This window comes from Macaca thibetana, chromosome 12 (genome assembly GCF_024542745.1).
Source record: "Macaca thibetana thibetana isolate TM-01 chromosome 12, ASM2454274v1, whole genome shotgun sequence".
NCBI lineage: Eukaryota > Metazoa > Chordata > Mammalia > Primates > Cercopithecidae > Macaca > Macaca thibetana.
The window spans coordinates 23346096-23367111 of NC_065589.1; the positions used below are offsets into that span (position 1 = coordinate 23346096).

Genomic DNA, 21016 nt, shown 5'->3' on the forward strand with positions numbered 1-21016 from the left:
GATAGATAGATAGATAGATAGATAGATAGATAGTAAGGTGGAGTTAAGAGTTTGCACCTGGCTGACTAACCTCCTCTCTACTACCTCTCCTCTCAGTTCTTTGTTTTGGGGGTTTTTTTGGAGACAGAGTCTTGCTCTGTCACCCAGGCTGGAGTGCAGTGGTGCGATCTCGGCTCACTGCAGCCTCTGCCTCCTGGGCGCCAGCGATTTCCCTGCCTCAGCTGCCCGAGTAGCTGGGATTACAGGCATGCACCACCATGCCCGGCTAATTTTTTGTATTTTTAGGAGAGACGGGGTTTCACCATGTTGCCCAGGCTGGTCTGGAACTCCTGAGCTTCAGAAAATTTGCCCGCCATGGCCTCCCAAAGTGCTGGGATTACAGGCGGGAGCCACCGCGCCCCGCCTCCACTCAGTTCTTGGCAGCTGCTTTGTGCCTTTCTGCTGCCAGATTGAGGTAAGGCCTGAACAAGGTGATATTAGCAAAGTGCCTGCCACACCTTAGGCAAAACTATAGCAAAACTCTGACAGTGAGTTCAGGCTGGGCCTGTGAGATGCTAGGACAGGCGTTCCCCTGGGGATAAAGGACACACTGTCTCACCGCAGCTCCCAGAACCCTCCACCCTGTATGGCCCCAGAAGGTATACTCACCTACATGTCATGAGGTATCCTTGGACAGAAGTGGTGGACATGAAATAAGGCAAAAAGAGCCTTAGGCCTGGCGTTACTTGGGAGTTAGGGCCACTTACCTATGCTGAGACTCAGTCTCCTTAAATAAAAAACAGGGCAAACACCATCTGCCCTGGAGCCGGAGTGAAGGGACCCGCCAGCTGACCACAGGCCGTCCCGCTGTCTCACCCACACTCTGCTGAGGTTCAGCACCAGTGATAGCCATCTCAAGGGCTAGACAGATGTAGATGAAACAGCCATTTGCAAACTTCCACCCGACTCAGGATGGAAGTCTGAAATTCCTCTTTCAGGGTAGGCTGCTTCTTAGCTTTGAGAAAAATATAGTAGAGGCCCTTTGGTGATTGATGCTGAGGCAAGAGCCCGTCCTAGAATGGAAGAGAGGCCTGGGGAGCCACCCGGCCCTCCCTGACAACGGAAAGGTGCTTGTCCCAGCACGGTGGCTGGAGATGAAAGGGAAGGGGTACCTGGCTTTTTCTTCTGTGGGCCCTGGGCGGGCTGGACTCGTGCCACTCCACATGCCACTGGCTCACACCTTGGGCTGAGCCAATGAAACCTGCCCAGGGGCTTAGTCTGTGGGCCTCGCGGGGGTACAGTTTAAAGGTTTCACTGTGTGTTCTCAGCTTTCTGTGCTTTTAGTCTTTTTTTCCTTTCTTTTTTTTTTGAGACAGTCTCACTCTGTTGCCCAGGCTGGAGTGCAATGGCTTGATCTTGGCTCACTGCAGCCTTTCCCTCCCAGGTTCAAGCGATTCTCCTGCCTCAGCAGCCGAGTAGCTGGGATTATAGGCATATAGGCAGGCACCACCACATGTGGCTTTTTTTTTTTTTTTTTTTTTTTTTTTTTATTTTTTTAAGTAGAGACGGGGTTTTGCCATGTTGGCCAGGCTGGTCTCAAATTTCTGCCCTCAAGTGATCTGCCCGCCTCAGCCTCCCAAAGTCCTAAGATTATAAGCATGAGCCATCGTACCCGGCCTCAGTTAAGTCTTAACTGAGTATGGTCCTAGCTGTGCTGTGAAGTGCTAAGGGGTGAGGCCCCTCATAAGGGCAGCATCAGCTGCTAGAGAAAGCTGGTTGTGGGCCCCCAAGAGGTGACAGGAAAGAATGGAGCATTGCCTGGTGTTCCATAACATACTTGGGGAAGGCAGCCTGGTCAAAGAGGGCACTTCTGCCTTCAACTGGCAAGGCCTGCACCTCTAGCTGTAGGGGCATAAAGGGAGGTGTGAGGCCTGAAGTGTCACCCACTGTCCCTTAGAGGCCCTCCTGGGCCACTCCAGAAAGTAGGAACACAAGAACACAACATGCCACCGAGCTCTCAAAACTCAGTTTTATTGACTTCCAGCATTTCCCCCTGGATCTGAGCTCAGCCCAGCTGGTTTTGGTTTGTCTCTGAGGCTCAGTGTTAACGGCGGCTAGCTCCACCACTCCCCTCCCTGGCCACCGGGATCCCCAGGCAGGGAGGAGGAGAGGCGGCTCATCTGTGATGTTGGAAAGAACGGGCAGCAGGGTCAGAGGCCAAAGAAAGCCATACAAGCAGCAGCATGCCTGGAGCTGCCATCACATGCCAAGCCCCGCCACACACACGCCCCTGCGGGTGGCCTTGCCCTCAAAGCTCTCTGCCACCCACACTCCTCAGCTTTCTGGGGCCACACTCTGCTCAGGCGGACATGCTACTCGCCCTGGCTTGTTCCTGGGACCCCAGGCTGCCCATGGGAAAGGAACCTCTCCCAGGTGCTGCACGGCTCTGCCCTGCCCACTCTAACCCTGGGGCTAGCAAGATGTGTCAGGGGAACCAATGCTCAGATCATTCCTCCTTCATCTACAACCCTGCCAGCCCTCCAGGGATAAATCAAAAGACAAAATCTCCCCATCTCACAGCGAGTGACAAGCCGACCTGGGCTACTACATGTCCCAAGATGCACAGCTCAGTAACCACGCACCACCTCCCCCAAGCGGGATCTATCAGAAATGAGGCCGGGCGCACCGCACTCTGGGATTTGTAGTTCCCAGGAGCCAGCACGAAACACCCAAGGAAGAGAGTGCACAGGCTAAGACTACTGCCGCCTCCCACCCGGCCCCCACCCACTACCCAGGCCCCAGCTCTACACTCAGCATGGGTGAGGGGGAGAAATGGAGGGTCCCCTCCCAGCACATGGGGGAGGGCGCTGTCCTGTTGGAACTGTGCAGCGATTCTGGATCCCGGCATCCAGCTCAGAACACATCTGGGGAGAGAGCGGGGGCGGGGTGACAGGAGAGAGCATCAGCGGCAAGCTGTGGAGGATGGGGCTCAGCATGCAGACCTGGGCTGGCCGCATGGCCTCTCCCTGAGCCCTGATGTATGGTAGGGAAGCAGTATGGGTGCAGTTCCCACCTAGGCCTCCCTCCTGGTTCCCCCTGGTCCTATCCCACCTCTTCAGAGTGAGCCAGCCTCACCTCTGCCTAGTCCTGAGGGTGAGGGCAGGCTGAGGCAACGGGAAGAAGGGAGGAGGAGTGGGCTCCAGTTCTGAATCCGGACAGCTGAGAGGCTCCCGCCCCACCCAGCTAGCCTCCCCAGAAGACCTCACAGCCCTACCGGCCCCAGCATCTTCCTCGCCACATTGAGGCCTTCTCGGGGAAGGAAGGAAGAAGGGAGTCCTAGCCAGACGGCAGTGAAAGCAAGCGATGCGGCCCGCAGGGAGTTGCAGAGAGAATGGGAGGGAGGAGAAGCAACACCAGAAGAGAAGCAACAGAGACAGTCAGAGCACAACATGGCACAGAAACCAGGGTTGGGGGTCTGCAGCTTGACCAGGAGAGCAGGAGGCTCCACTCCGCCTGCGCTGCTCCCCAGTGGAGCTGCCGGCTCCGGCTCAGACAACCCTAGGCCAAGTCCTCCTTCCTTGACACCATCAGCAACACAGGTGGCAGAGGACCTGGGCACAAAAGGCCCAGCCCAAACCACTAATGCCCCTTGGAGCTTCCCATCCAATAAATGCAACCTGGCTCCTCGGGCCCTTCCACTGTCCTGACACCCCCCACCCTGGGTTTCACCAGGGACCTATCAGTCCTGGGCTGAGCACAGCAAATCCCAAGTCCACAGTGGGGTGCGGGGGGCCTGGGAGGGAAACTCGTGGAGGGAGCATGGAGTTGCAAAGCAGTTCCTACAACTCAGGATACTCCCCTCTGCTCTTCCCACAGTGAGCCAGACCCCCAGTCAAGACCTGGATCAGGTCAGGTTGGGCCTGGTGGTCAGAGGATGAGGCAGCGAGAGGCCTTCTCCTCTGGGGATGGGCTGCGTTTGGTTGCTTCACCCCTCGCACCCTCCTGGGTCCCTCCCAAGCCTGGATCTTGGTGCTGGGCCTTGGGCCGCCCCTGCCGTCGGTGCTGTGCCTCCCGCCCACCTGCGGGTTTCTTCCCAGCTGCCTCCATCTCTGACAGGCTGTAGGCCATGGCCAGCTGCAGGTCCTCATCCTCAGAGAGGTCGCTGTCCAAGGGACATGAGGCAGGGGTCTGCTGGACCTGAGTGCCCCCAGACCTGGAAGTGACTGACGGCTGCTGCTCGCGACGGCTAAGCTCCAAGCCCAGTGCCAGGTCATCTGGGACACCTGCAAGAGTCACAGCCACCATGAGGCCCCAACCTGAGCCGGGGTATTACTGCCAGGTTGCCTCACACAGTAACGACCTTGACCACTTAAGAGTCTCTCATTTGGAATTGGCACACATGCATTTTGGCACCTAGGGTTGTGATTTTGAGCACAGGGAAGTATTCAGCTCTACCAGGTAGGAGCTCCTACCCTTGGGCAAGTCACTCAATATCCCTACCCCTCCCTTTTCTCATCTAGAAAGTGGGAATGATGGCCGGGCACAGTGGCTCATGCCTGTAATCCCAACACTTTGGGAGGCTGAGGTAGAAGGATCACTTGAGCCCAAAAGTTCGAGACTAGCCTGGGCAACATAGTGAGACCCCAACTCTACAAAATATTTAAAAATTAGCTGGGCATGGTAACACACGCCTGTAGTCCCAGCTACACGAGGGGCTGAAGTGGGAGGACTGCTTGAGCTGAGGAGGTCGAGGCTGTAGTGAGCCATAATCGTGCTGGGCTGGGCACCAAAGCAAGACCCTGTCTCAAAAAAAAAGAAAAAAAGAAAAAGAAAATGGAAATGATAGTGCCTTCATACTCAAATTGTTCCACTGATTAAATACGTCAGCCCATGTAAAGGGCTTGGTGCACAGTGCTCGGAGTCAGCAGGCAGGAAAGGTGAGCTATGGTGACGGTCCTGCACAGCAAGGTGTTGCAGAGACAGTTCTGCTCCGGGAATCATGCGTCCTGAGTTTGACTCCTGGCCCTTCCCCTTACTTGGAAGAAAAGAGTCTTGAGCCTGGGCTACTTGGAAGTTAGGGTCATTTAACTATGCTGCAGCTCAGGCTCCCCACACTAAAACTGAGTGGATACCATCTGCCCTGTGTACTCCCCCAGATGCTTGAAGAATACAGAGGATATCGTATATCTGGAAGTGCTTTAAAAATAGTAAAGTGCTTTGCAAATGTAAGGCACCCCACTCACAGTGACGGCGATGGCTTCGTGAGACTCCTCCGCCCCCTTCCCAGCATTGCCATCTCTGATCCTACCAGTCTGGCCTGTTGCCACTCCCTCCCAAGCCCCAAGCGAGTTCAGAGAGCAGCAGTTTGGGGAGGAGGCTGCTGAGGTTGGGGCTGGGGCTTCCCGCCAGGGGCTGGGTGGTGGAGCCACTCCTCACCATTGATTGTGACTGACTTCAGCTGCCCATCCTCCTCCACTTCCACCCGCTCCTGCCCGTTCTCCATGATTCTGTGAGAGATAGCACAGTTCAGGCAACGAGCAGTGATGGACTCCTGCAGGTGCTGGTCACAGTTCTGGCCACCGCAGTAGAGAGTGCAGACTGGGGCCTGCCCTCAAGGAGCCAATTTTCTATTTGAATACAGCTACCCAGCAGACCTCTTACACCTCTATGGCCCCAGAAGGAGCTCTTACCTGCGTGTGGTGATGCGGCGTCCTTGGACAAAGGTGGTGGACGTAGAAACAGAGCGAAAAGCACCAGCCCCGGGACTGAAGGAGAAAGATGAGGAGGAGAAATCTGGCATTGGGACAAGGGAGGAGGAGGAGAGGTGGTTAGAAGAAGACTGCGCTGCCTATCGTGGTCACCGAGGCGCCAGGCCTCCTCGCAGGGCTGCTGGAGGCAGGGCTCCCAACACAGGAGACAGGCTTGGAAAAGCAACAAGCTCAGTCCAAGGGTTCCAGGAATCGGAGCTTGCAAAAGTGGGAAGGGGCAAAACTTACCAGAGTGCCCAGGGAAGGAGGAAGAGAAGGTAAAGAAAGGGCCTGAGTGTCGGGAACCCCGGTTCTGAAGCTCTGAGAAGGGGCCCAGGTCATCTGCAACAAGTAAACAGATTAGCAATCCTCTGGTAATGACATTTCCCCCCAAAAGTGTGTGAGCCCTGCTGTTAAGTCTGGAAGTATAAATGCTAAGCAACTGGGTAGGGTTTTTCTTTTCCGCTTTTTAGTTGGGCTTATTTATAATTAAATTCCTTTTTAATGTTGAATTCGAAGACGCTCACTAGTTAATTCTGTCCACAATAAAGAATAAAGGAAGGAAGGAGGGGGCAGAGGGATGGAGGACAGATGGCTCTTTCAGTACAGGCAAATCATCATGACGCGATGACAGGCAGACACAGCTAGGAGTCCAGCTCTGCCATGTGCTATGTGACTCTGAGCTATTGGCTGTGCCTTGGTTTTCTCATCTGCAAATGGAGATAAAATTGCCCACCTCTCAGGGTTCACTAGAGAATTAGGGAATGTAAAATATTTGGCACATATCAATCATTAAAAAATACCAGTATCTGTTTTATAGGTAATAATAATAATATTGTTAACAAGATGCTTTGAGTCTTGCCTTCACAGCTCTTACTGTAGAGGTCTAACAGCGTATTATTGTCGTTGTCATTTAATAAAGTGAGTCTGTGAAGTGTCACTGTTGGATCACGGGGGTTCTGGCACATGTATGGTTCTGTCCCAGCTCTCACTGGACCCAGCTCCACAAAATCTTCTGTCCATGGCATTCCCATCCCCTCTCAGCCTTCTACCTCAGGGCCTCCCAAATGATGGAAGGACAGGCCTGGAAGGGGAATTTGAGCCATTCAGAGGCTTCCGGCGTCCACTCACCAAAGAGCTCTGCAAAAGGGTCTCCACTCCCGAAGAATTCCCGGAAAACCTCCTCGGGGCTTCGGAAGGTGAAGGTGAAGCCAGGCCCACCACTGCCAGCTTCTGCCCGAGATGGGCCAGTTCCTGGAAAGGCAGGATAAGGAGAGAGCTTAGGGCATGCATCCTGCCCTGAGCTGGGGACCTCACCTAAGGCATGGCCAGGAGTCTGAGAAAGCCTCCACTGCAAGAATCTGCCCTGCCCCTCTCCTCCCTGCCCCACCTCCATTCCTGGACCTCGTCACTCCACCTACCTGTCCCCGTCAGCCCTTCCCGGCCATAGCGGTCGTAAATCTCCCGCTTGTGCTCTGCAAAAAGAGACCAGATGATTTCACCCTCCCTCTGGGATGGCCTCCCCTTCCAGGCTAGGACGCTCAAAGGATTGTCCAGAGACTGACACTCTGACACTTGGCAGGGGAAGGCAGGCACAGAAGGGGACCCATGGCACCCCTGCCATAGGTTTAGGCAGCAACTCAGCCTTTCACACAGCCGACCTCTTCTCATCTGGAAAATGGCTGTCATCACAGCACTTAACGCACAGGGTTGTAGCAAAGATCAAATGAGACCATCCACGTAAACTGCCTACCAGTGCCTGACACATAGGAAGTGTTCAATAAATGTTAGCTAATGATTACTACATTATTATTCACCAGGGCTTAGCCTAAATGTCACCTCCTAAGAGAGGCCTTCTACAACCACCAGAACAAAAGCAGGTGCACGTTATTCCCTAACACTCCACCTGCCCTGTTTCTTCCCTCTAGAATACTCTTCACAAGTTGTAACTGTCTGTGTGTGTGCCTGGTGAGTGTTGGTATTCCCTGCCCCTCTGGGCAAGGACAGTGCCTGCTTGTCCTCCAGTTTCCCCAGAACCCAGAGAGTGCCGGACACTGTCAGCATTCAGTGAATTACATTTTGAATGAATCAATAAAAAGGCCGACCTGGATTCATATTCCAGCTCTGCATGGCCTTGAGCAAGTTACTTCACCTCTCTCAGCCTCAGTTTCCTTGCCTGTAATATGGGGGTGATAGAACCTGCCTCATAGGACGGCTGTGAGAACTCATGGAGATGACACCCACCAATGCCTGGCATGCAGGAGGCTCAGCTCACATGAGTTACCTGCCCTGCTTCCTTCTCCTTGCAGGTCTCATGCCAGTCACTCCTACCAGACTCTGGGGAGCAGATACTGAGCTGTCCCTGTGGGAGGGGGAGCTTAAATGTCAGGCACAGAGGAAACTAGGGTGGCAGAGACATTGCTTTAAGAAAATGTGAGCTGGGGCATGAAGTAGGGAGTGATGTGCTGGGTCCTGCCTGATTCGGGCCCTTACTGTCAGACAGCACTTCATATGCCTCCGCCACCTCCTTAAATTTCTTCTCGGCAAATTCTTTATTATCTGGGTTTTTGTCTGGGTGCCACTGGAGAGCCTTGCGCCGATACCTGCAGAAAGTGGGTGCAGAGGAGCGGGTTGGGGGACAAATGCAGGCACTTCCCACCCAGGAACAGAACGACCCGTTTTCCCATTAGCCCATCACTGTCCTTTCACCGCCGTGTCCCAGTCCACCCCAGCTGCTAAGGCTGCCTCTGTGTGATGTTTTCATCAAGTTCCACCCTCTCTCATTTGCCACCAGTGCTGGGACCACGTGTACAAGCGGATACAATGCCAAGGTGAGAAGGCCTATCCCTAGCCCCTCCCTAGGGCTCGCTGGACTGGGGCTGCAAAGCTTGGGGCACATGTGGCCTCGAAGAGTACAGGGACACCGGCCCCTCCTCCTCACAGAGCCTCGGCATCTTTGCACTGCAGCCTGAGAATGCCCAAATCTAGAGGGAAGAGGGAACGGGGAAGGGGGAGGGGAAGGGAGGGGAGGGGAGAGGAGAAGAAGGAGGGGAAGATCCACTGGAGAACAACTCGTAACACAGTGCAGCTCCCAGCGGAACTAACTACTTCACTCTCTGGACGTTCTGCTTGTACTCTACCAGGGGTCTCTTTCCTCCCTGCAGGTGTCACTCGGAGGAAGCCCCCCACCCCAGGGCTTTCTAAGGACCTGGTTCCCTCAGACACCTACAGGTGTCACTCTGAAGTGCCCCATGGTGGTGGCGGGTGGAGGGTGAGAGGTTTTCTGTTGCACACGGAGGCACTTACGCCTTCTTGATGTCATCAGCAGACGCACTTCGCGGCACGTCTAGGATCTCGTAGTAGGATGCCATGGCAACTGGTCAATCGTCAAGCGGGCCTCCTTGGGGCTGCAGGAGAGAAGGAGTCAGGCGGAAAAAACCAAGAGCCCCTCCCTGTGGCTGCAGCAGTCTCCCCCCGGGTGGCGGGAGGCGCTCCCAGTTGGAAGCGGAGCCCACTAGGCTCTGCTTGCGGCCGGTGACTAGGCTCCCTCCCGCAGCCTTATCTGCCCCCGAAGGCCGGGGCCAAGAGCTATCTTGACTCCCAGGCCCAGGAGCCCTATCGGGGCCCCCCAACTCCAGCAGTCCGACCCAGGGCCCCCAGCCTGACCCGGGCCCCCGGCTGCACCTCCTCCGCCGGGAGTCCCGGCCTCTTGCGGCGCCCCGCCCCTGCCCCCCGCCGGGAACCGTCTGGCACCCGCAGCCCGGCTCGCGGCTGCTGCGTAGGACGCGCCCGGCCCAGCTGTGCGCGCAGGCATGCGTCAGCGGCGCGGAAACTACTAGAGACCGGGAGAAGGCCCGCTCCGCCAGTCCCCTGGCGGGGGTGGGGGCCTGCAGGGGCTGTCGGGAGAAGAGGGCGGAGCCAGCTATTTTGGGCACGCACCAGGAAGACGTCAGCCCCAGCTGGGACCTGGGAGACTGCTGCCCCGCCTCCATCCAGGCGAGACTTTGCTCGCACGGAAGCTGGGGCAGCCCACAAACAAGCCGCCCGGCCCCCAGGTCCCTCTGTCACTTTCTTATAAACATGAGCGATGATCCATGCTTACTCACCCACCTCGAGGACTCGTACTCCTCCCTCCCTCCCCCGACCACAATTCTAACTCCTCCCCCTTCTTCAGCTCCCAGCTCCAGCCCCAGGTCCCCCAGCAGGCTGCCCTGGCTTTCCTGAGTAGGTCAGAACTGCCTTTTACAGCATCTCGTGGCATTTCCTTCATCAGTCTTCTTAGAGCCACAAATTAGCATTTATTGGTTTGATTATTTTTTATTACCATTCACCTCACCCACTAGAATGTCGATTTCACGGGGCAGGAATTGTGTGTTTTTTCTCACTGGTCTATTAGAGCAGCTGTCGGGGTTCAAAACTACCCGTAGGATGAATAAATAATGAACATCTGCAAACCTCTTGTTGACAGTTTGGACACATTTGGGGGAGGTGAGGTAAAGGGGACAGTAGAACGGAATTCCCCAGGTTCAAGTCTTCCCAAACTGATCCTGACTAGGCCTATTCCACTGCAAAATGTTCCCTGGGTTCAGGCCTCATGGGAGGGTTAGGAAACCTTCCAGAATTGTCTCCTGCTCTTGATCCCATCCAGGCCAATCCACAGGCGTTAGCTGAGCATTTTTCTGCATTCAAGATGCTGCAGGCCGTATAAAGAAGAATGTGGCCCAAGTACTGCCTTTGCAGAGCTTGAACTTGATAAGATACCAGCCCATCAGTGTGGCCCGCTGGGAAACCCAAGGCTTTGGAAACAGTACAACCTGGCATTACTGTGAGACTTGGGAAAATCTCTGAGCACTCTTTTTTTCTCACTAAATATAGGTAGTGCCTAGGGTTGTTTGAAAGTCAAATGAGACATGGTACATATTAGGTGTTACTGCGGTCCTCGCTGGCATCGTGATTGGCTCAAGCAATAATGGTTACGTGAGTCCAGAAAAGTGCTTTAGGCTGGGGGACCCAGAAACACTTCGCCAACGAGAAGGGCTTGAGCCGGACGTAAGAGAAGAAGGTGGTGTGAGTGTCCTGTTTTCCTGGCCGCCCACCATCAGAACCTCCTGCCTACATTTGGGGAATTCCCATCGCACGGGCCCTAATGGGAAGCATGCCACCATTTGCCACAAAGCCCCAATGCTTGCTCTCCCTGACTCGGCTCTAGGGTTGCAGGCAGAAGACATCAGCTCCGCCAATCGGATGCTTCAACTGGGACTTTGAATCTGGAGCAAGTCACGGAGAAGCAGGGCTGGTTGAGGAATTCATTTCTGCGGCGGCGGTGGAGGCGATGGGGCCAACAGCGGCCTCTAGTGTCTGGAGGAGGAAATGTCAGTGCTAGTGCCGCAGGTGAGGGAGGAGAGTAGGGGGATCACTACGGAGGGTGGAGGGGACAGGAGTCTCCTACACAGGCTGTCCTGTGCCCAACCTTGAGTGTGGTGCTGGCTGCCCAGCTTCCCTGGGTGCCTGTCTGATTGCTGACCCTTGTTTGCTGGCCTTTGCATTGATTCCAGTGCCATCCGATATCTCTGTAATTGTTGGGGGCAGCGAACTTGAAACAATTTGCCAGTTAGCTTCTGCTCTTTACAAGAGTCCTGACTGACACAAAGACTAAGAGTTAGCCTTGGTATAAGAGGAAAGAGTGATTGGGTTAAGTCACTCCAGATTTTCCAGATCTCTGCCTTTTTCTTCTTACTCTGCCGTCCCAACAGACATTTGTCTAGCACCTACCGTGTATGTCTTGTTATATTAAGAATAAGAATATAGCAGGGCGCGGTGGCTCACGCCTGTAATCCCAGCACTTTGCGAGGCCGAGGTGGGTGGATCACCTGAGGTCGGGAATTCAAGACCAGCCTGACCAACATGGAGAAACCCTGTCTCTACTAAAAATACAAAATTAACCAGGGTGGTGGTGCATGCCTGTAATCCCAGCTACTCGGGAGGCTGAGGCAGGAGAATCACTTGAACCCGGGAGGCAGAGGTTGCGGTGAGTCAAGATGGTGCCATTGCACTCCAGCCTGGGCAACAAGAGAGAAACTCCGTCTCAAAATAAATAAATAAATAAAATAAGAATATAAAGAAGCTTAAATTCCAGTCTCTGTGCTCAAGGGGATAGGACATAGACAAATGACAACCGAGGGAAATTATATGGAACACATCTAGCAGACAAAGGTTTAATTTCCTTTGTCCACAAAGAAATCCCAACTAATAAAAGACAATGCCATTTTTAAATGGACAAAGGGACAGGCAGCTCACAGGAGAGGAAATACTGGCTTTTAAACATATGAAAAGATGCTCAATCTCGTTCACAGAAAAAAACGTAAACCAAAGCTACAACAGGCCAGGCATGGTGGCTCATGCCTGTAATCCCAGCATTTTGGGAGACCAAGGCGGGTGGATCACCTGAGGTCAGGAGTTTGAGACCAGCCTGGCCAATATGGTGAAAACCTGTCTCTACTAAAAATACAAAAAGTAGGCCAGGCGCGGTGGCTCAAGCCTGTAATCCCAGCACTTTGGGAGGCCGAGACGGGCGAATCACGAGGTCAGAAGATCGAGACCATCCTGGCTGACACGGTGAAACCCCGTCTCTACTAAAAAATACAAAAAACTAGCCGGGCGAGGTGGCGGCGCCTGTAGTCCCAGCTACTCGGGAGGCTGAGGCAGGAGAATGGCGAGAACCCGGGAGGCGGAGCTTGCAGTGAGCTGAGATCCGGCCACTGCACTTCAGCCTGGGCGGCAGAGCGAGACTCCGTCTCAAAAAAAAAAACAAACAAACAAAAATACAAAAAGTAGCCCGGTGTGGCGGTGTATGCCTGTAATCCCAGCTACTCGAGAGGCTGAGACAGGAAAATCACTTGAATCCAGGAGGCGGAGGTTGCAGTGAGCCAAGATCATGCCATTGCACTCCAGCCTGGGCGACAAGAGTGAAACTCCATCTAAATAATAATAAATTTTAAAAGAATAATAATAATAAAGCTACAGCAAAATACTTTGGGGTTTTGGGGGGGTTGGTTTTCTTTGTTTTGTTTTTTGAGGTGGAGTCTTGCTCTGCCACCCAGACTCGAATGCAATGGCACTATCTTGGCTCACTGCAACCTCCCAGGTTCAAGCAGTTCTCCTGCCTCAGCCTCCCAAGTAGCTGGGAGTACAGGCATGTGCCCGTAATTTTTGTGTTTTTTGTAGAGACGGATTTTCACCATGTTGGCCAGGCTGGTCTCGAACTCCTGGCCTCAGATGATCCACCTGCCTCGGCTTCCCGAAGTGCTGGGATTATAGGCCAGAGCCACCACACCTGAGCACATGGCCCCAACAAAATACTTTGTTTCTCTTATTGGATGATTGACAAAGACCAAAAAGTTGAATACATTGTATGGGCAAGGCTGAGGGCACAGGCCTTCTTATAGATTGGTAGTGGGAGGGTGGGTAATTTGGTGTGACTTTTTTTTTGAGACAGAATTTCGCTCTTGTTGCCCAGGCTGGAGTGCAATGGTGCAATCTTGGCTCACTGAAACCTCTGCTGCCTGGGTTCAAGCAATTATCCTGCTTAGCCTCCCGAGTAGCTGGGATTGCAGGCGTGAGCCGCCGTGTCCGACCTGGTGTGACTTCTAAAGAGAGCAAGATTTAAAATGCATAATCTTTGACCCAGAAATCTCAATTCTAAGAATGTATGGTTATACATGAAAAAAAAAAATACAAGTGTTGCAGCATTCTTTTTAATAGCAAAAGATTGGAAACAATCTAAATATCCATTAATAGCAGACTGGTAAAACAAGTGTTGGTATGATATATGATGGAATATTATATTGTGACCAAATAGAATGAGGCATAGCTAACGGTATTCATATGGACCATCTTCCAGATTTATTATTAAGTGAAAAAACAAGGTGTAGAACAAAGTGTATACTGAATGTGCATACAAGCATGGTAGTACAGATGGAGCATCCCTACTCCAAAAACCCAAAATCTGAAATGTTCAAAAATCCAAAACTTTTTGAGTACCTGACATGATGCCACAAGTGGAAAATTCCATACCTGACCTCATATACACAAACTGTTTCATGCACAAAATTATTTAAAACATAGTCCGGGCTCAATGGCTCAGGCCTGTAATTCCAGCACTTTGGGAGGCCAAGGCGGGAGGATTACCTGAGGTCAGGAGTTTGAGACCAGCCTGGCCAACATGATGAAACTCTGTCTCTACTAAAAATACAAAAATTAGCTGGGCATGGTGGCAGCCGCGTGTAATCCCAGCTACCCGGGAGGCTGAGACAGGAGAATCACTTGAACTTGGAAGGCAGAGGTGCAGTAAGCCAAGATCACACTATTGCACTCCAGCCTGGACAACAAGAGCGAAACTCCATCTCAAAAAACAAAACAAAACAAATATTTAAAACATTATACAACATTCTCTTCACGCAATGTGTATCAGGTGTATATGAAACGTAAGTAAATTTCATATTTAGACTTGGGTTTCAGTCCCAAGATATTTGGGATATTTCATTATGTATGCACAAATATTTCAAAATCTGAAAAAATCTGAAATCCTAAACACTTCTGTTCCCAAACATTTCAGATAAGGGATATTCAACCTATACATATGTAGACATCTCTGGAAGGAAACACTAACAAAAACATTAACAGTGGTGGCTGCCAAGAGCGGAACAAGATGAAAGAGACTTATTTTTCTTGTTCCTAAATCTCTCTGATACTTTTCGAATTCTGAAGCATATGCACCTAATAACTGTTCAAATTCATACTGATTGTTAAAAATTGAGTTGGGGGAAATAAGACATTGACAAGAAGCCAAGTGCTATCATACAAGGAAGCCCATGCCAAGCGCCAAATGAAAAATAGAGACAGAGGTAGATGCTGAAAGAATCCAGAAGAGAGAGCTCCCTGGGGCTGGGTAGGTTCTGGATGGCTGTGACCTAAGCTGGAAGGAATGGCAACATTGAGACAAGCAGGGGGAGGTGGCGTTCCAGAAGGAGGGAATGGTGACAACACAGCTTTGAAGCCAGGCATGTTCCTGACACATCAGAGACCAGGGAATAAATTTGTTGGGTAGAATCTGAGCTTGGGAGCCTGTCTCTTTTGTCTGCCTGCAGAAGGCAATTGTACTTTGGCTTTAGAAGTGTCAGGGATGAAAGCATTTCCCCTGCACTGAGGGAGTCCCCAGGAGCCAAGCTGGGTGGTGCTCCCAGCTGCCCCAGGAGGTCTGGGTTGCCACCTCTCCACACCCACGCCCAGTCCAACCCAGGCCTGCCAGGGCCTGCCAGCAGAGTATTACTAGCAGGAAGACGTCAGGGAGATAGCTATATAACCACCCAGGGTGGGCTGGCTGGTTCAGCAGACAGGAAGGGAGATGAGCTGCCTCTCTGGATCCGTAGCCATCTTGGCAGGTGAAGAGCTCACCTCCCTCCCCACCCCCAATCCTGGCCTCTCCCAGGCCCTCACCACCTCCTAGGAGATGTTGGGGGATGTTTTCCAAAGGGCACTGATAGCCCCAAAACCTGGCCCCAAAGAAGCCTCTACCCCCATTCAGACCCAGAAGCTGGGACTCTCCCCTCTACATCAATGCTCTCCTTCCCAGAGCCTGGGCAGGGCAGTGTGAAGCGTCACCCGCTCCCTGCCCCTGAGGCACCTGAGTCACTGTCTGGGCACTGGGGACCTGGCAGGCTCAGAAGAGGTGGCGTCTGGAGGGGTGCCTAGAATCACTGTGGGCAGGAAGTGGGGGCACCTAAGAAAAAGGTGGGGGAGCAACATGTGATTTGGCACAGGCTAACCTGGGTTTGAATCCCGACTCCTCCATTTATCACCTTGGGCGAGTCTTTGAGTCTCAGTCTCCACATCTATAAAATAGGCATTCATTGAACAAGTTCATCCAACAAATATTAATCATCTAATATGCCAGGCAACTGGGGTAATGAGAACAATGAAAAACAGTCCAAGGCCTGTCTGAGAGCTTCTGTTCCAGTGGGTGTAATAACTGTACTAACCTCAGAATTAAACAAGATTGTATGGATACAGGACGTAGCACATAGTAGATGCTCACTAAATGATGGCTATTTCTTGGGGTATGAAGGGCTCCCAGAGTAACACCTCTTCCCTTCCCAAGTTTGAAAGCAGTTGATAGAAAGACACATAAGTCAAATATATGGAGATTTAAAAGCCAGCCCTTTTAGCAAGGCATAGTGGCTCATGTTTGTAATCTCAACATTTTGGGAGGCCAAGGTGGGAGAATTGCTTGAGCCCAGGAGTTCGAGACCAGCCAGGACAACATTGTGAGATCCTGTCCTTACAAAAATTGTATTGTATTGTACTGTATTGTATTGTATTGTATTGTATTGTATTGTATTGTATTGTATTGTATTGTATTGTTGTATTGTATTGTATTTATTTTTTGAGATGGAGTCTGGCTCTGTCGCCTAGGCTGGAGTGCAGTGGCACTACCTCAGCTCACTGCGACCTCTGCCTCCTGGGCTCAAACGATTCTCTTGCCTCACTCAGCCTTAGGATTTAAAGTTTGCCATCTGTTTGGAAGTGGAGGTGGGAAGCTGTGCATGCATAATGCCACAGGACTGATAAAAGGTCAACTGTTTTTATCAAAAAGTGGTGAGTGTCAGGGCCGGGCACAGTGGCTCACCCCTTAATCCCAGCACTCTGGGAGGCCGAGGCTGGTGGATCACCCGAGGTCAGGAGTTGGAGACCGGTCTGACCAACATGGTGAAACCCTGTTTCTACTAAAAACATAAAATTAGCCTGTAATCTCAGCTACTTGGGAGGCTGAGGCAGGAGAATTGCTTGAACCTGGGAGGCAGGGGTTGCAGTGAGCCGAGATCGTGCCATTGGACTCCAGCCTAGACAACAAGAGCAAAACTCCATCTGAAAAAAAAAAAGAAAGTGGTGAGTGTTGACAGAGATTACTGGGAGGTAATCTCTACCCTTACAGTCCTACCTTTACAAGCCATTCTCCCTTTGTGGCTGCCACTGCACCATTCTTCTGCCTCAACCAACTCCAGTATCAGGGCTCTCTATTACCCCAAACTCCTGCCTGGAGAAGACAAGCCTCCAGATCTCAGGAGGGGCTAGCGGGCACTAGATTACTTTAAGGATCACTTCGGATCCTCCTGGCCTCACTGGGCTCTTGTTGCAGCTCCATGTGGGGTCCCACCGACTTCACATATGTTCAACTTAACAGCACCTCCTCCTCGCCCAGGGTTTCCTGATGACTCTACAGCCGAAGTGTGTGTAATCCACCAGTGCAGGGGAGTTAATGCTGGATGGGGCGAAGGTTTAACCAGTGGAAGAACAGAGCCAGTGCATAAACCCCACCCCCAGCCCTCACCTGCCCACTCACCCAAGGATGGTTCTGAGATGCCATTTATTCAGCTGCATTTTCTCTAGGGTGAATTCTTCCTCCTTCTGTGCCTTACTTCCCTTGGCCCCCATTCTGTTCGCTGTAATTGCACTCTGTAATGAAATCTAAAATCAGATCTGCTTTCTGGGGAATAGAGGCTAAGACACCAGTGTTCCTACCTCTCATGGAGAAGAAGCCCTCCCCACATGGTTTTTCCCAAGAGAAAAAGACATTCGTGAGACAATAAGGCCACAGCACTTTATGTAGGACAGACAGGCAATATTCCCCTAGTACTCATCCCCCACTTCTTTTCCTCCCCCCCACTAAGCTATCCATGCCCACCTCCTTGTAATCCTTCTCCAGGGCAGTCATATCCTCATGGGCCTCAGAGAACTCACCTTCCTCTATACCCTCACCCACATACCAGTGCACAAACACCCTCTTGGCATACATCAGGTCGAACTTGTGGTCCAGGCGGGCCCAGGCCTCGGTAATGGCTGTTGTGTTGCTCAGCATGCACATGGCACGTTGCACCTTACCGGGTCACCCACAGGCACCACAGTGGGAGGCTGGTAGTTGATACCAACCTTGAAGCCTGTGGGGCACCAGTCCACAAACTGAATGCTGCTCTTGGTCTTGATGGTGGCAATGGCAGCGTTGACATCCTTGGGCACCATGTCTCCATGGTACGGTAGGCAGCAGGCCATGTACTTGCCGAGTCGGGGATCACACTTCACCGTCCAGGCTCAAAACAGGCATTGGTGATCTCTGCCACCGACAGCTGCTCGTGGTATGCCTTTTCTGCAGAGATGACTGGTGCATAGGTGGCCAGGGGGAAGTGGATGTGAGGGTAGGGCACCAGGTTGATCTAGGACTCCATCAGGTCCACATTGAGGGCCCTGTCAAAGCGCAGAGAAGCTGTGATGGAGGAAACTATTTGGCTAATGAGGCGATTGAGGTTGGTGTAGGTTGGGCGCTCGATGTCTAGGTTGCGGCGGCAGATGTCATAAATTGCTTCGTTGTCCACCATGAAGGCACAGTCTGAGTGCTCCAGGGTGGTGTGGGTGGTCAGGATAGAGTTGTAGGGCTCGACCACGGCTGTAGACACCTGGGGGGCTGGGTAGATGGAGAATTCCAGCTTGGATTTCTTGCCATAGTCAACAGAGAGCCGTTCCATCAGGAGTGAGGTGAAGCCAGAGCCAGTGCCCCCGCCAAAGCTGTGGAATACCAGGAAGTCCTGAAGTCCTGTGCACTGGTCAGCCTAGATAGGGAGGGGAGGGGAAATGTGGGGCATGGAGCACAGCTGATGGACAGGAAAGAACCAACTGTGCTGTTTTAAATTCCCAAAAGTTTCACGAACTCCTTGGAAGACTTTTCCAAGAGCACAAAAGAGATGCTCATAGAGAGGGCCCAGGGCCCACCCTTTCTCCTCCCTGTCCCTCTTCCTCTGAAATCTCCTGAGGTCCTTAACACAGAGCTCTGTTGTATGCTGGAAAAGAGGGGTATGATGGTGGGTGGAGTTGGCTGTCTAGGCTGACCAGTGCGCAGGACTCCAGGGCTTCCTCATCTTGTTGTCATAACTTGCCAACTCCACCCACCATCATATCCATGCCCCACTGATTTAACTTTGGATGTTTCTAGAGGGCTTCTCTACTAAGAACAACAATCCAGGAACCTCATCCCCATCCTTTGTAAAAGTCAAGGCCAATCATAGAGGCTTTGGGCTGACATTCTTTGAATCTCTGCCTTTCACAGGGACTTCCGCCCACATCCTTGTAACACAAGGTGGTATCCTGGGAATGCTTATGGACCCCCACAACTTGGCCAGGCAGCCCATCAACATGTTTGCCTTAATGGACACCCTGCCTAGCACCAGGCCAGCCACTTCAGAGATGCAGGGGACCCCAGCTCCAGGCTGGAAGCTACAGTTGGCCCCCCTGATCAGAGTGCAGGACCTCTCCTCATTGGTCCTGATCCTGTGTGTTTCTCCCAGAGGCTGAAGCTGTCCTTCCCCAATCTGGTGTCCAGACTACCTCACAACAGGAATTCAGATTCACTCCCCCTGCCCCAGCCCTCAGCCCTTTCCTCACCAGCTTCTGAATCCGGTCCAGTACCAGGTCGATGAGCTCCTTCCCAGTGGTGTAGTGGCCTCGGGCATAGTTATTGGCAGCATCTTCCTTGCTTGTGATGAGCTGCTCTGGATAAAAGATCTGGCAGTATGTACCCGTTCAAACTTCATCGCAATGGGCAGAGTTTTGGGCTCTACCTCCCTTTGCGATACAGCTGCTGGAGCCCCAGGGTACCCGAAGGGAGTGGGGTCACCAGCTCCCAGGTTCTGCATTCAGGCTGCATTCAGGCTGCTGCTATTACCTGTTTGGATCCGGAGTCTCGCTCTGTCACCCAGGCTGCATTGCAGTGCTGCATTCAGCAAGCTCCTGCTATTACCTGTTTACAGGATGTGTTTTTTGTATTTTTTAGTAGAGACTGCTTGATCTCCTGATGTGTTTTTGGGATTACAATAAGGAAAGGGATGTGCAGTGGCCTACAGACTCAGGAGCTGAGTAACAGTGATTCTGTACATCTGGAGTTCTAATTGGCTGCAGCACCTGGGAAGCTACACCACAAATGCCATGCTCTGCAGTTATGGAGTAGGACTTGCTGAGGTACCCAGGGACAAGGTCATGGCTGGGACTGATCATCACTCACCGATCACAGCAGGCTCCAGATCCACAAACGCTGCCTGGGGCACATGTTTCCCAGCCCCAGTTTCACTAAAAAAGGTGTTGAAGGAGTCATCCCCTCCCCTGATGGTCTTGTCACTGGGCATCTGCCCATCAGGCTGAATCCCATGTTCCAGGCAGTAGAGCTCCCAGCAGGCATTGCCAACTGCACACCAGCCTGCCCTACATGGACTGAGATGCACTCACACTGAGTGGGCAAAGGGCAGAGAATGGCCTTCACAGAGGGAAACATCATGCCTGGACATGGTTCCTGCCTGCCTTCCTTGAGTGGCTCTTTGACTGAGGGCCAAGGTTCCTGGACTCTACTCTGCTTGCCTCACCTCCTGCGTCTAAGCATTTACTGGTGGCATTGAGGAGCAACAGGCATTGGCTGTAGGGGCTGGGCCAAAATCCTTGGGGGAAGCAGAAGATGTGGGCAGTTCTGAGATTATAGACTCTTGCTCAGTGCCTGTCTCAGTGAGGAACGCTGAAGTGATCAAATGAATCTAGAAGTGCAAGATAATCAACCCCCAGTGTCCAGAAAGAAATTAGGAGTCATTGGTGAGGGAAGCAAGGGAAAATAGTACAAAGATAAAGTACACGAGACATTAGCTCCAAATTTGGAATAATGGTGCTCTCTGGCAGGGGAAGCAGATAGATGCAATTGGAGACAGATTCTATTTCTCAAGCTTGACAGCTGCTGTTCATCACATTATTCTTTTCTTTTTCTCTTGAGACAGAATCTCACTTTGTCACCCAGAGTACAGTGATGTGATCATAGTTCACTGTAGCAGGCTTGGACTCCTGGGCTCAAGGGATCCTCCTGTCTCAGCCTCCCGAGTAGCTGGGACTACAGGCATGCACCACCATGCCTGGCTAAGTTTTAAATTTTTCTGTAGAGACAGGTCTCGCCATCTTTCCCAGGGGGGTCTTAAACTCCTGGGGTCAAGCAGTCTACCTGCCTTGGCTTCCCAAAGTGCTGGGATTATAGGTGTGAGCCACCGCTTCCAGCCTATCATGTTATTAGTTATACCTTTTTGCATTCCTGAAATATTTCTTAATTGTTTAATGAGGATGCCTTCTCCAAAAATGTAACACTTCACTGACTATTTTTATATAACACAAGGGCCTGACTTTTCATGATTTTTAGATGACTGAGATTAATCCAGAAA

At 52.1% G+C, this 21016-nt stretch overlaps 1 protein-coding gene and 1 pseudogene across 3 annotated transcripts; both read right to left on the reverse strand.

The window, feature by feature from the left end:
- Positions 1-1994: 1994 nt before the first annotated feature.
- Positions 1995-9598, reverse strand: DNAJB2 (DnaJ heat shock protein family (Hsp40) member B2). 2 transcript variants are annotated; one of them, XM_050752446.1, is made up of 10 exons: positions 9411-9598; positions 9033-9133; positions 8220-8329; positions 7148-7201; positions 6858-6980; positions 5976-6068; positions 5670-5772; positions 5416-5486; positions 4059-4262; positions 1995-2903 (listed from the first exon to the last, which is right to left on the reverse strand). In XM_050752446.1, the coding sequence occupies exons 2-10, from the start codon at positions 9095-9097 to the stop codon at positions 2893-2895; spliced, it is 834 nt and encodes a 277-aa protein (XP_050608403.1). In that variant the 5' UTR covers positions 9098-9133; positions 9411-9598; the 3' UTR covers positions 1995-2892. The 2 variants fall into 2 exon arrangements, with proteins under 2 accessions (XP_050608403.1, XP_050608402.1); XM_050752445.1 differs by having other exon boundaries at positions 1995-4262.
- Positions 9599-17411: 7813 nt separating this feature from the next.
- On the reverse strand, positions 17412-19966 carry LOC126933014 (tubulin alpha-1D chain-like; annotated as a pseudogene). The gene is made up of 3 exons (XR_007718391.1): positions 19831-19966; positions 19215-19384; positions 17412-18385 (listed from the first exon to the last, which is right to left on the reverse strand). The product of XR_007718391.1 is annotated as a tubulin alpha-1D chain-like (transcript).
- Between the last annotated feature and the right edge of the window lie 1050 nt (positions 19967-21016).

Coding starts and splice junctions, on each gene's coding strand:
- DNAJB2 (XM_050752445.1), bottom strand. CDS start 9,097: ATGGCATCCTACTACGAGATCCTAGACGTGCCGCGAAGTGCGTCTGCT. Junction 6,981..7,147: donor GGAAGGGCTGACGGGGACAG/GTAGGTGGAGTG, acceptor CTGCCTTTCCAG/GAACTGGCCCATCTCGGGCA. Junction 5,487..5,669: donor CGCCGCATCACCACACGCAG/GTAAGAGCTCCT, acceptor TATCTCTCACAG/AATCATGGAGAACGGGCAGG.